At 43.0% G+C, this 13,218-nt stretch overlaps 1 protein-coding gene across 1 annotated transcript in view; it reads right to left on the reverse strand.

The window, feature by feature from the left end:
• Window positions 1-13,218, reverse strand: part of COCH (cochlin) — a 432,915-nt gene that overhangs the window by 59,260 nt on the left and 360,437 nt on the right. The window contains exon 11 of the mRNA XM_086936983.1: window positions 4,630-5,146. Within this exon, the coding sequence (XP_086793109.1) occupies window positions 4,630-5,146 (517 nt within the window). The remainder of the gene's footprint in view (window positions 1-4,629; window positions 5,147-13,218) is intronic.

The following is a 13,218-nucleotide window of genomic DNA, read 5'->3' on the forward strand; positions in this document are numbered from 1 at the left end:
CCCTGCTGGGTCATGTGCACCCCCACCTGTGTCATCAGAGTCTGTGTCTACATCATCGTCTGGATTAGTGGATGGTGTAGGTGAATGATGTGGTGGAGGAGGTGTAGGAGGAGGAACAGTATGGGAAGGTGGTAGGGACCCTTAATGGATAGGTTGCAATGTCTCTCTTCTTTGGAGGGGGAGGAGGTGCTGACGCCTCAAGTGGTCTCTTCTTGGAGCTGAGAGTCAATTGACCGGTCTTAGGATCCTTTACAAGAGTTTTCTGATTGGGATCTGGTGTGAAAAAGTCCTCTGTGTAGGGCAGATCCTTCGCCGTCGAAGTTTTCGGCTCCGTAGGTTTTTTCGGCACTGAGTCGGTAGCTGGCCTTGGGTCTTTTGGCTTAGAAGTGTGCCCTTTTGAAATGTCTTTTACCGGGACCTGTTTTTTGGGTTCCGGGTGTTTTTTCGGCTCCGAAGCGTGTGAATCTGGAGCTTTAGGCGTTTTTCACTTGCCTCCGAGTGCGGTTTCGGCAGTCTTCTGCACTGTGTGCTTAGGTGTCGGAGCAATGGTCGGCATGGTTGAGGAAGATGGCTTCTTCTTCGGTGTCGATATAGGATCGGCACAGGAGTTAGGCTGCCTCGAGCCCGAGTTGCCTGAAAGCCTAGTGGGCTTCTTTGCTGGGCCCGAAGGCGGGGCGTGGGAAGCAGTCTCTCGATGTGCACCCGGGCCCGAAGGTGAAGGTGTGACCGAAGCCTTTGTGAGGGTGTTGAGGAAGGGTTGGGATTGACGGTCTTACTTACGACCCGTTGAGCTGGAGTGATGTCCTCGACGTCGGAGTCTTCAGCATCTGAGGAGCTGGTACTCTATTCGACGTGCTGGTGTTCTGACACGTCGACTCCCTCTTCAAAGATGTCGTCGGGGATCGAAGCTGACGAGAGAGCCATAGTTCTTTGAGCTCGTCGGTCCCAAATCGTCTTCTTGGAGCTGAATGAGGCACAAGCGGAACAGTCTTTGGCCGCGTGCTCCGGTGAGAGGCAAAGGTTGCACACCTCATGTAGGTCGGTGTGGGGAAACTTCAACCCACATCGGGGACACTTCTTGAATGGCGTCCTTTCCATGAGCCAGAAAGTAAGGCCTAGGTAGGCCCGAAGGCCTTCGTCGATGACCGGAATCGAAGATTTCGAAGTGGTGAAGAATCGCGTCATAGTGGATTGCGATCGAAACAATACCGTCAAACTGGGTGAGGATTGCGCGCCGAAGGAAATTTGGTACCAAACTGGAGCGAGGAAACCCATCCGAGCCCGATGGCGGAATAAACAATCTGGGGATGGAGCCGATGCCCATGCGCAATGTGGTCCAAAGTAGGAGTCACCTACCTCGTTACTTCCAAAGAACTTTTCAGGACAACAACAAATTGCAAACATCCGGGCCCAACACTAGGTGGCGATCTTTGCACAGTGTGCAATCTGCAGCTCATATGCCTCGAACACATATTTATTATTTGCATATAATCAAGTAAAGTGTTCTGATTTGTTTTTCATCCTATTAAAATATTTTTCACATCACTCAGAAGTACAAAAAATGAGCTTTTTGACAACTACTGAAATATATCTCAAAAAGTTTGTACGGTTGACTTATTAGCTATTTAAAATGTGGTTTAGGAAAAATCTACAGCCTTTCATTTCACAATTCGTACAGCAGGTCAGACAGTTCACTTTACAAAATCTTGGAACTCTGCAGTCAGGGAAGGAAAAAGTAATTGTAAACAGACTTCTGACCTGCTGTACGAATTGTGAAATGAAAGGCATCTTTATTGCTTCTTCACTTTGTGATTAACAATAACACCTGGTCTTTGTCAACTTGCCAGAATGGACGAGTAGGTCCTAAATATAGCGGGACCTGTTAAAATATGACTCGCCATAGTATGTAGAGTTTGAGGCCTAGTATGGTAGCATTTTGCGTCAGCAGGACGCCTACGTCCATATACCCATCCTGCAGACCCATCAGCACTACCTGCGGTTCATGAAGGAACAACAGCATTGTCAGTTTGTTGTGCTCCCCTTTGGTCTCACAAGTCCCCCTCAAGTGTTCACAAGAGTGAGGGCCATGGTTGCAATACACCTTCGGAAGTAAGTGGTGCCAGTCTTCCCCAATCTCAATGACTGCCTGTTGAAGGCGATCTCACCCCCAAGAAGTTGTCAGCCTCCTCCAGTCAACGGTGAGAAGAAAAACTGTTGTGTAGGAATCTAGGACCTGAGTGTAATTTTCCCGATTCATGCCCCTATATAGGTATAAATTACCCGATCCTTATATGGGCATAGAAATCATTACCATATTTAGACTGAGCCTGTGCAGCCCAAATACGGCATGGCTACTTCCACTAAGTTCCGAGAATCCACAATGATTTCTTAGAAAACCCCGCCTTCAGCAGCTAGGGACCTCCCCTTGCCTGAATACTAATTTATCTAGGAAATCATGGAGTTTTCAAAGAACTGAGTCTTTGATGACTTTATTATGTCCAATCATACGTCAAACTCAGCACCTTCAAGGTATAAATATGCCAAAAGACAAACACACAGTCGTTTGGAGCAGTTCGACTATCTACTTGCCCGACGCAGTGCCCTGCAGAAGCAAGTGGAGAAGGAAGCCGACCCTCCAGCTGACGCACTGAGAGACGCTATCTTTTCCCAAGCCGAGAGATCCAGCTCCAGTGTTCCCAGGCTACCCTTGCGGGTTGCTGGAAAATCGAGTCTTGAGAAAGAGATACAAGACCTCCTTCATTCTAAAACCAAGTTACGGCGCTGATTAGACCCTTAGAGAATTCTTGGAATAGATTCTTGGCAAAGAATACTAAACGTAAGCTACACCTCACTTCTTCCCTTGTACTAGACTTAGGGTTAGTACACCGGGGTAGGCGTATTTTAGCACCAATTGAGTACTTTTAGTCATTATTTTATCACTGTATGTATTTTAGGTATTTTATGGCTTAGAAACCATATCATGCTTTTACAGTACTACTTTATAATACTTATCGTATTATATACCTTGTACTTTATAACCAGTATTACGATTGTAGCAGTACATTTCTTATGCTTGAGAAAGAAGACTGTTCAATAAATACCTTTTATTGAAAACGCCTGTCTCTCTATTTTCTCAGCACTTCTGGTGAAACGAAGCATGCACGATTGACTGAGTAAAATAGTTATCTATTGTTTCCGCGACTCTAGAGATTGATTTATTATTCTTGGGAAACAAAGTTGTCATGTTTATGTGGTTGTCAGAAACTAATCCCTTCTTGTGAATTCGAGAAAGTTTCTAGTAACCTCTGAGCTAGCTGGCACTCACAATTTATATATTCGATAGAGACCTAGTCGACCTCAGTCCTACGTCTAAACTATAGTATATATTATTCCAATGCGCAAAGCCTATTGGGAATATAGGAACTACACTACAAAACAATCAGTAGAGGCATATTTCTCTTTCTATGTGTACTGCAGAATGCAGCACACGTATAGAGAGAAGACGTATAACGAGGAAAAAAAAATCTCTCCTCCTTAAGCCTCACAGGGGAAGGCACAGCGTTTAGACGCATTCCCAGATTAACTAGCTTTAGTAAATCTGGGAATGCGCCAACATTCATGGGTGGGTGCATGGGAATGCCCATGGACACCTTCCCAAAGCAAGCCAGCTTTAGGCGCTGCTGTTGTGCGTTACTTTGTATTGCTGAACCACACAAAGTGGATTTGTGTGGCTTAGTAAATACTAAAAAGGATTTTGCATTAAGGCTATGCCACAAAACTCAAAGCAAACAGTTAGTAAATCTGCCCCCAATGCTAAAGACCTGACTGTCACTGCACTGCATTCTCTGTGCCTCAACAATCTGCTGCCACAAAGTAACAATATCAACTTCCTCTTTCGTGAGCCCTGCCCCTAGTAACCTCATTTCATCCATTTTTCAAATAAGGGAAATAAAAAGGTATTTAACTTAGTTAACAGAGTACACTTGTTTTAATTATAAATGTAAAAGAATGGGAAATGTTGCCTTTAGATATGCTTATTATGTTTACTGGAAGAGATTATTCCTTGGAGGAAGTTGTTCTGAGATCTCATAGTGAGCTACAATTTATGTCTTCCAAATACTAAATTTTCTCCACTGCTTTTTAGAACTACACACAGGGAGCGTTAAAATCGTTGCACAATTTGATAATTTCGTTTACATAGCATGACATGAGTGCTCACACAGACCTCCATAAATTGAGGGCCTTAGTGTTGATACTATGAAGGCTAATACAAGGGTAACAGCAAATGGACTCATTAGCTTTTGTAGAACAATATTTAACTGAATTTGGAAAAGGTAATTACAAGTAGAATACACTGTCACTTCTGGACTAGCCATAGCTTTGCCAATTGCAACACTGACATTGCAATATGGCCTTTTCTCGGACTTGCCTACCCACACTGTTACTTCCATTCACAGTTCTCAAATTCACCTCAGCACTTTAAGGACATTCCTTTTATCTTAATTTATCTTGAAGGAGACTGCAAATAATGTAGGTTACATGATGGTAATAGTGACAATATTGGAACAGCAAAAGCAAACATGATTTAGTGTCAGCATTTTGAATGGCATTCTTCTACACAGTAATTACCTGCTCTTTGTGCTGCATTAGCTGGACCTCGGACATCATCATAGGACTGACCATCTGTTAAGATAATGAGGAAGTTCTTGTTATGACCTTCCCGAAGGGGCCGGAAAAGATTTCGAACTGTGAAAGAAATGGCATCTCCAGTGGCTGTGCCGCCACTCATATAGCGGATTCCACGCAAAGCTTTGAAGATGTCCTCCTTGTTGGTGAAGTCAGTGAGGCTAAACTCTGTACGCTGGTCGTATGTGAACTGCACGGCACCGACCTTTGCACCAATGTCTGAGATCTCAAATGCCTTAGCAATGTTACCTATAAAGTCCAGCATCAATCGAAAGTTTATATCGCCTACGCTGCTTGAGCCATCAATAAGGAATGCTATGTTGACTGAGTTGTAGCAAGTCTTGCTGCACAATAAGTGCTCATGAGAGCATAATTTTTGCACGAGAGGCTTTGCGTGTTTCGTGGTACCAAACCAGTTGGGCATGTGGTAGGAGAAAAAACCATTGTTTCGACAGACAGCCTGTAAAAAAACCAAATAAAAAGCCACTTTAAAATATTCCTGGGCATGTATGCACGTCTGTCCTGTCACTTCAATAATGTTTCATGTTCAATCTGACTGGCAGCACAAAACAGTTGCAATGAAATATACCAGCCTCAGCACATTCTGACATTTCCGAATTAAATGACTGCCCATCATCTGTTAGATGCAAGTATGTACAGAGCAGGAGAACATAATTTATTTGAAATCTGGTAGTCAGTTCATCAGGGCTATAAGATTTCCAATCTTAACAAAATAACATCACTGAGAGGTAGAAAGAACTGGTTCAGAAGATAAAAGTCACTTACGTTTACTATAGCTCTTCAGCATTAATACCATTCATTGATTGACATGCTATGTACATAATGGTGTTACACTTCAATGAATATGAGGTTCTGGTAGCACAGACAGTAACATTCTTTTTAATATTTGCCTCACTAGCAAAGGCAGGTGTGTCATTTGATGAATCTATGAATGCTATCAATACCGGAGAATACATTCACTTTAATTCTTCTTCTCCACCACTGGATTGTCCATAGATTCACATACCTTGAACAGAACACAGGGCAATCAATACCTGGGAGTGTGGTAACATGTGCTTCAATTCAGTATCACTAGCTTTTTCCTGTAATGATACAAAACAGCTTCAAAAATGAATACAAGTGCTACCTTATAGCTGCACTGTAAATCTCTTTGAAAGATCTGCATGTGCATATACCCCTGAATGAATGAACCGTGACTCTTCCTTCCACTTAAAAACTTGTTTGCTTGTTGATAACGAGGATTGCAGAAAACAGTTCATCTGGCTAACCTTGCTTCGTCCCTTGTTTGCAAAAGGCCACAAACAACTGATCTGATTGGGGTTTGGAGTGGTCCTATGTAGTCTACTCAGATTAGAAAGTTTTGCAGGACTGATGAACACAATGGCCCTTCCACCAGTACTGGCTTTCAAGGCAGCTGTGTTTTGTGAATGTGTGCTCGATGCCTGAGTTCCATCATGACAGTTTTCCAGAACTGGCACCCCCTTGCCAGTGATGTCGTAGGGGCCTTGACCCTGGTGGAATGCGTCCACACACCTTCTGAGGTTTCCTTCTTCTCCAGTACACAGCAGATTTTAACCCAGCGGACTAGCCACTTGATAGAGCGCTCTTTTGCACTTCCTTGCCTTTTTGGTCCCACATAACCCCACAAATAGCTCATCAGCTACATGATGGTCTTTGTTAAGGTCAATGAGGAAACTCAAAGCTCTCTTAGAGTCATACCAGAGGAGCCTCTCTTATTTTGAAGGAACTGGCAGAGCAGAAAATGTTGGCAGGTAATCGAGAAAAGACTGTCTTGCTTGTCAGAAACCTTGGTAAGTATCTGGCTTGAATGATGTTAAGAAAACAAGTTACATACCTGTACCTGTCGTTCTCCAGTATTGGAAGCTTTCATAGATTCACATGCCTGAATCATTACCCGTTGTCAAGACAGGAGTCTTTGGTACATAAAAAAGCAATGCTTAGTAGTATAGCAAACTGAAAAGAGGCCTAGGCCCATTTCCCTTGTGCAACCCATAACCTTTGTTATGTAAAAGAGACCAAACTTTTCCCTGAACCAATCAGAGCTCCTCACCCTCTAGAACCCCCCTGAGAGAACCTTTTGCCCTCAGATTTTCGCACACTTGTGCCATAAACACTCTTTGTGCTAAATCCTAGGTGAGCCTCTCAGGGGAGGAGGGTGGGTCGCATGTGAATCTATGAACGCTTCCAATACTGGAGAAGGATTAGTTATTTACCTGTAATCCTAGTTCTCATCCAGGGGTATACTCATCAAATCAACGAAGAGTGGGAGCTCGCACAGCGTAAATATTCCTAACGGTAGCGTGAAGTTGAGAGGTTGTAGTGTGCAACCAGAGTATGACACCGTCTGGCCAAGCAGTGTGGAGAGTCAACAATAGAATTCAGGGGTCCCCCTGCTGGGAGGGGAACACTCTAGTGCACAACAAAAGGACCGTAGTCTTATTCCATAGACAAATTGGTCACGAGTCTATATGTTTACTTTCATAAGTTTTTATTCACTTGATGTGAATATTTTTCTTGTATTCAAATTCATTTTTATATGTCAAAACAAACTGGTGTTATGGCACACTGGGTAAATCCACATTAGCAATCCTCAACAAAAGTCCCGATGCATTTCGGGCAAGAGCCCTTTCTCAAGGGAATACTCTACAATGAAAACATAGAATGAAACCAGAGTCAGTATATGGGCGTGAAAACAACCGAGACAAGTCAGTCAGGTGCATGCAAAAAGCGGTGAAGAAATAGTACGAAAATGAAAGCTGAGCCACTCACAGAGTTAAAAAAGTGAATCCGCTGAAAAACGGTGGTCTAAAGTGATAAAAATGTAGTAAACGGAACCGTCAAAGTGAATAGAAAGTACTAGGTGTACACAAACCCAGTAGTGAAAGAAACGTAAAGACGAGTGTGTCCATAATCAAATACCCAGTTTCAAACGTGAATGACAACCTCGTGCACATTAAAAATAAAGCGGGAGGCAAACTTCCCTAATGCTACTTACTTGGTGAATTTGAAAGTAATGCCTCGCGATGTGCCGGCGAGACAGAGGTGCAACCATACGGTAAACGCGTGTGTGTTAAATATCCAGATAGTAAACAAAGAGGAGGGGTGGTGAATCGCGGGTGGTAAAAATAGAAAACGGACCATGCAGTGTGAAGGGGAAACGAAAAAATAGGTCTCCATGATGGAATAGTCAAAAGAAAACAGTAGGACATAATGAAAAATGTAAGCAAAGGTTCATAGAGAGAAAAAATGAGAAACAATTATAAATAACATAAAAATTCGATGCGATCATTCAGCCCGTTGGGCACCATCGTGGCAAGGTATCGGATCCAAAAATTCTCGCTTTAGTAGATTGTTCTTGTTGTTCTGGGTGATTTGAACTTGTTCCAAAACCTGGAATTTTAGTTGAGCAACAGTGTGTCTGAATTCGGTAAAATGAGAAGCCACACTTGATTTAATGTTGTTGGTGCGGATGTTGCTTTTATGTTCTAAAATCCTGGTGCGGATTTTTCTCTCAGTGTGGCCTACATAGCATTTGCCGCACGGACACTTGAGAAGATAAATGACATTGTTGGAATTGCAGGTGGCATTCACTTTGAGTCTGATGGAGTGTCCTTTCATGGGTTGGCATATGATGTTACCGGTGATGCAATTGTTACAATTCGAACAGTTGTAACAAGGTTTCAATCCCTTGTATACCGTGAGATTATCTTCCTGGTTGGATTTACACAAAAGATCTTTCAGGTTTCTCCCTCTTGTATAGGCAAAGGTGGGTGGTTGTTTAAAAAGACCCTTGAAGTCTGGTTCTAGTGTCAGAATAGACCAATGTTTTCGGATAATAGCTTGAAATCGGTTCGAAGTATTAGAGTACTTGGATACCACGACCATCCGGTCAGATTGATCTTTGGACTTTGGTTGCAACAAGGCAGACCTACTTGTTTTCTCACTTCTAGACATTGCCAAATCCAGAATAGGTGGAGGGTATCCTCTGGCTTTTAAACGTTCAAGGGTGTACTTCATTTGTGATTTGCATTGATCTTCTTTAGAGACTATGCGTTTGATGCGCAGTAATTGAGCATAGGGGAGATTGTTCTTCAAACCAGGGCGATGAAAACTCTTATAATGGAGGGTAGAGTTTCTGTCCGTGGGTTTACGGTATACATTGAAGTGATTCCATGTATCCCAAAAAATATTTGTCTCTAAATATTTTTTTGGATACATGGAATCACTTCAATCCCAGAATACAGTTCACATGGGAACACAGTGAAATACAAGTACATTACCTTGATGTTGAAATTCACAGGAATACAGGAGAGTGGTTCACTACGGTATACCGTAAACCCACGGACAGAAACTCTACCCTCCATTATAAGAGTTTTCATCGCCCTGGTTTGAAGAACAATCTCCCCTATGCTCAATTACTGCGCATCAAACGCATAGTCTCTAAAGAAGATCAATGCAAATCACAAATGAAGTACACCCTTGAACGTTTAAAAGCCAGAGGATACCCTCCACCTATTCTGGATTTGGCAATGTCTAGAAGTGAGAAAACAAGTAGGTCTGCCTTGTTGCAACCAAAGTCCAAAGATCAATCTGACCGGATGGTCGTGGTATCCAAGTACTCTAATACTTCGAACCGATTTCAAGCTATTATCCGAAAACATTGGTCTATTCTGACACTAGAACCAGACTTCAAGGGTCTTTTTAAACAACCACCCATCTTTGCCTATACAAGAGGGAGAAACCTGAAAGATCTTTTGTGTAAATCCAACCAGGAAGATAATCTCACGGTATACAAGGGATTGAAACCTTGTTACAACTGTTCGAATTGTAACAATTGCATCACCGGTAACATCATATGCCACCCCATGAAAGGACACTCCATCAGACTCAAAGTGAATGCCACCTGCAATTCCAACAATGTCATTTATCTTCTCAAGTGTCCGTGCGGCAAATGCTATGTAGGCCACACTGAGAGAAAAATCCGCACCAGGATTTTAGAACATAAAAGCAACATCCGCACCAACAACATTAAATCAAGTGTGGCTTCTCATTTTACCGAATTCAGACACACTGTTGCTCAACTAAAATTCCAGGTTTTGGAACAAGTTCAAATCACCCAGAACAACAAGAACAATCTACTAAAGCGAGAAAATTTTTGGATCCGATACCTTGCCACGATGGTGCCCAACGGGCTGAATGATCGCATCGAATTTTTATGTTATTTATAATTGTTTCTCATTTTTTCTCTCTATGAACCTTTGCTTACATTTTTCATTATGTCCTACTGTTTTCTTTTGACTATTCCATCATGGAGACCTATTTTTACCACCCGCGATTCACCACCCCTCCTCTTTGTTTACTATCTGGATATTTAACACACACGCGTTTACCGTATGGTTGCACCTCTGTCTCGCCGGCACATCGCGAGGCATTTCTTTCAAATTCACCAAGTAAGTAGCATTAGGGAAGTTTGCCTCCCGCTTTATTTTTAATGTGCACGAGGTTGTCATTCACGTTTGAAACTGGGTATTTGATTATGGACACACTCGTCTTTACGTTTCTTTCACTACTGGGTTTGTGTACACCTAGTACTTTCTATTCACTTTGAACACGGTTCCGTTTACTACATTTTTATCACTTTAGACCACCGTTTTTCAGCGGATTCACTTTTTTAACTCTGTGAGTGGCTCAGCTTTCATTTTCGTACTATTTCTTCACCGCTTTTTGCATGCACCTGACTGACTTGTCTTGGTTGTTTTCACGCCCATATACTGACTCTGGTTTCATTCTATGTTTTCATTGTAGAGTATTCCCTTGAGAAAGGGCTCTTGCCCGAAATGCATCGGGACTTTTGTTGAGGATTGCTAATGTGGATTTACCCAGTGTGCCATAACACCAGTTTGTTTTGACATATAAAAATGAATTTGAATACAAGAAAAATATTCACATCAAGTGAATAAAAACTTATGAAAGTAAACATATAGACTCGTGACCAATTTGTCTATGGAATAAGACTACGGTCCTTTTGTTGTGCACTAGAGTGTTCCCCTCCCAGCAGGGGGACCCCTGAATTCTATTGTATACTCATCAAAGTCATAATCTATGCATCATTGAAGCAAGGGATCTCCTGCAGGTCCTAACCCCTTGGCTGCTGGGGTAATTTTCCTGCTGTGCTGGGGGGCGCGCACAGCGCCCTGGCGCTCATGACGAGCTCAGCTCGTCATGAGCTATAGTGCTCCTGTGCTCATGACGAGCTGAGCTCGTCATCAGCATGGGAGGGGTTAAAGGCCCGGTACCCTTACTCTCATGCCTTAAAGGCAAGGTGCCAGTTTTTCTTGGTTTCTTAGTACTCTGTTGCAGCCTGCTGGCAAATGCCTGCTATTACAGGTTTTCTCTATGGCAATAAAACATTGTTTGTATAACAAATGTACCAAGAAATGGCCCTGCACCCTTCAGATCTTCAACATATTGCATAAGTATTATGAACAATAATCATATTGTATTCAATTCAACAATAGATATCAGTTTTCCCAAGAAAAAGTAACAGAAGGCTCTCCAGTTGAATTCAATTCTTTATTCAATTTTCTGTTAAAATGGATGGCCAACGCGTTTCGTCGGTTACCGGACTTCTTCAGGGTTTAAAATCAGTGATGAAAAGAGTTCCAAATGGAAGAAATTTATTCAAATACGGTCCCGCAGGCAAAGTGTAAAGCAGCAAAATAAGCACGATCCGTCTAGCGTGTGGTCATCTGGATGTTTACTGCTCCTGCTTTTCCTTATAGATTGGGAAGGTATGGAGTCTACAATGCTAACCTATGTAATTTTCAGCATTTTTTTGCCAGGTTGGAAACACTTTAGGCTGCAGTTATATGTTTCACAAATGCATATATATATATATGTATTTTCTATATGCTCCAGGATCCAGCACATGGGCAGGGATTATTCATAGATTATGACTATTGATGAGTATCCCCTGGATGAGAATTCGCACGTTTCCTTGCATTGGACACTACCAAAGAATCTAGAGGGAGTTGTCCTTTAATATAAGTGGGATCGTTTGGGGCGGGTTTATATTTTTTATCAATGCGGAGGTTGAGAATTCTGGTCCTTGAAGATGTCTGGTGCGTGTTTAATGACACCTTCGAGCATGAGCAATGTTTGTATTGTCCTTTGTGATTGGGCAAAAGTATCTAACAGGAAGTCTTCTTCCATGGGGTGTGAAAGCATTTGTACATTATGATATTGGGCAGCCCTATTAATAAGCTGATTAAACCCTATGTTGTCATCCTCGGGAGATGGACCTGTTGGGTATGACTCCGGATCAGGAAGTTCTGGAGGATCTGCAGGATCATTGTGATTTTCCCATGTGTCGTGTGTTATAGCAGTGTCATCATCAGGGTCATCTGGAGGGTCAATATGTCCACCCCCGTCCCATAGGTCATCATCATCCTGTGGTGGTGGGAATGTGGATAGAATCTAGGAGAGTGTATGAGAGACTTTTCAGGAGATAAAGGTTTGGTAGGAAGAACAGTAGAAGAGGGTTGTAGGGATGAAGTTGCAACGTCTCTTTTCTTCACCGGCACCTCAGGAGAGTGTGAGGTGACGAATTTCCTCTTGTTTGTGGGGAGACTGACAATATGGCCTGCTTTAGGGTCCACGTGCAATGTCTTTTGTTTTCGATCAATAGGATCTGGTTGAAAAACATCTTCCAGGTTGGTGTCTCCTTTCGGTGCGGATTTTTTCGGTTCCGAACGCGGTTTTGATTTGTGATCTAGAGCCTTAGAAGGTGTTCTTTGCTCCTTTGGCTTCGATGTCGAGTCAGTAATCTTTTTCGGATCCAAAGGTTTTCAGGGTTTATTCGGACCCGAGGCCTTGTGGTCTTTCGGTGCCGAAGAGCTTGATGCAGAGGTTTTTTTGGTGGTAATGGGAGTAGGATGTATTCCCGATTTTGGTACCGATGGTGCTTTTTGGGCACCGATATGTGGCTTGCTCGGTCCCGAGCTGCTGGAAGGCTTTTGCTTTGTCTTTGGAGCCGGGCCTGGAGGCAGGGCTTCTGAAGTTTTCTTTTGGTCTCGACTAGGGCCTTCAGGCGTAGTTTTGACCGGAGCCTTCTTTTTTTTCGGGTGGAGTAGGTTCAGGGGCAGTTGTACTCACTCGTTGACCTGGAGTGATGTGGTCATCGGAGTCGTCATCAGCTTCGGATACGATGTCGAGTTCCTCTGAATCCTCTGGCTCTGGAATGTCAGGCCTTCATCGAAGGTGTCTTCTGGCACCGGTACGGATCGTTGCGCTATGACGTGTCGTCGAGCCCGGCGATTACGGATAGTCTTCTTGGATCAAAAGGAGGTGCAGGCCTGGCAATCTTTTCTTCGTGTTCTGGTGAGAGACAAAGGTTGCAGACCTTGTTATGGTCTCTGTGTGGAAATTTAGCTCCACAATGGGGGCATTTTTTTAAATAGAGTCCTTTCCATTAGCTATAGGCCCGGATGG

The sequence above is a fragment of the Lissotriton vulgaris genome, chromosome 9, assembly GCF_964263255.1.
Source record: "Lissotriton vulgaris chromosome 9, aLisVul1.2, whole genome shotgun sequence".
In the NCBI taxonomy this organism is placed as follows: Eukaryota; Metazoa; Chordata; class Amphibia; order Caudata; family Salamandridae; genus Lissotriton; species Lissotriton vulgaris.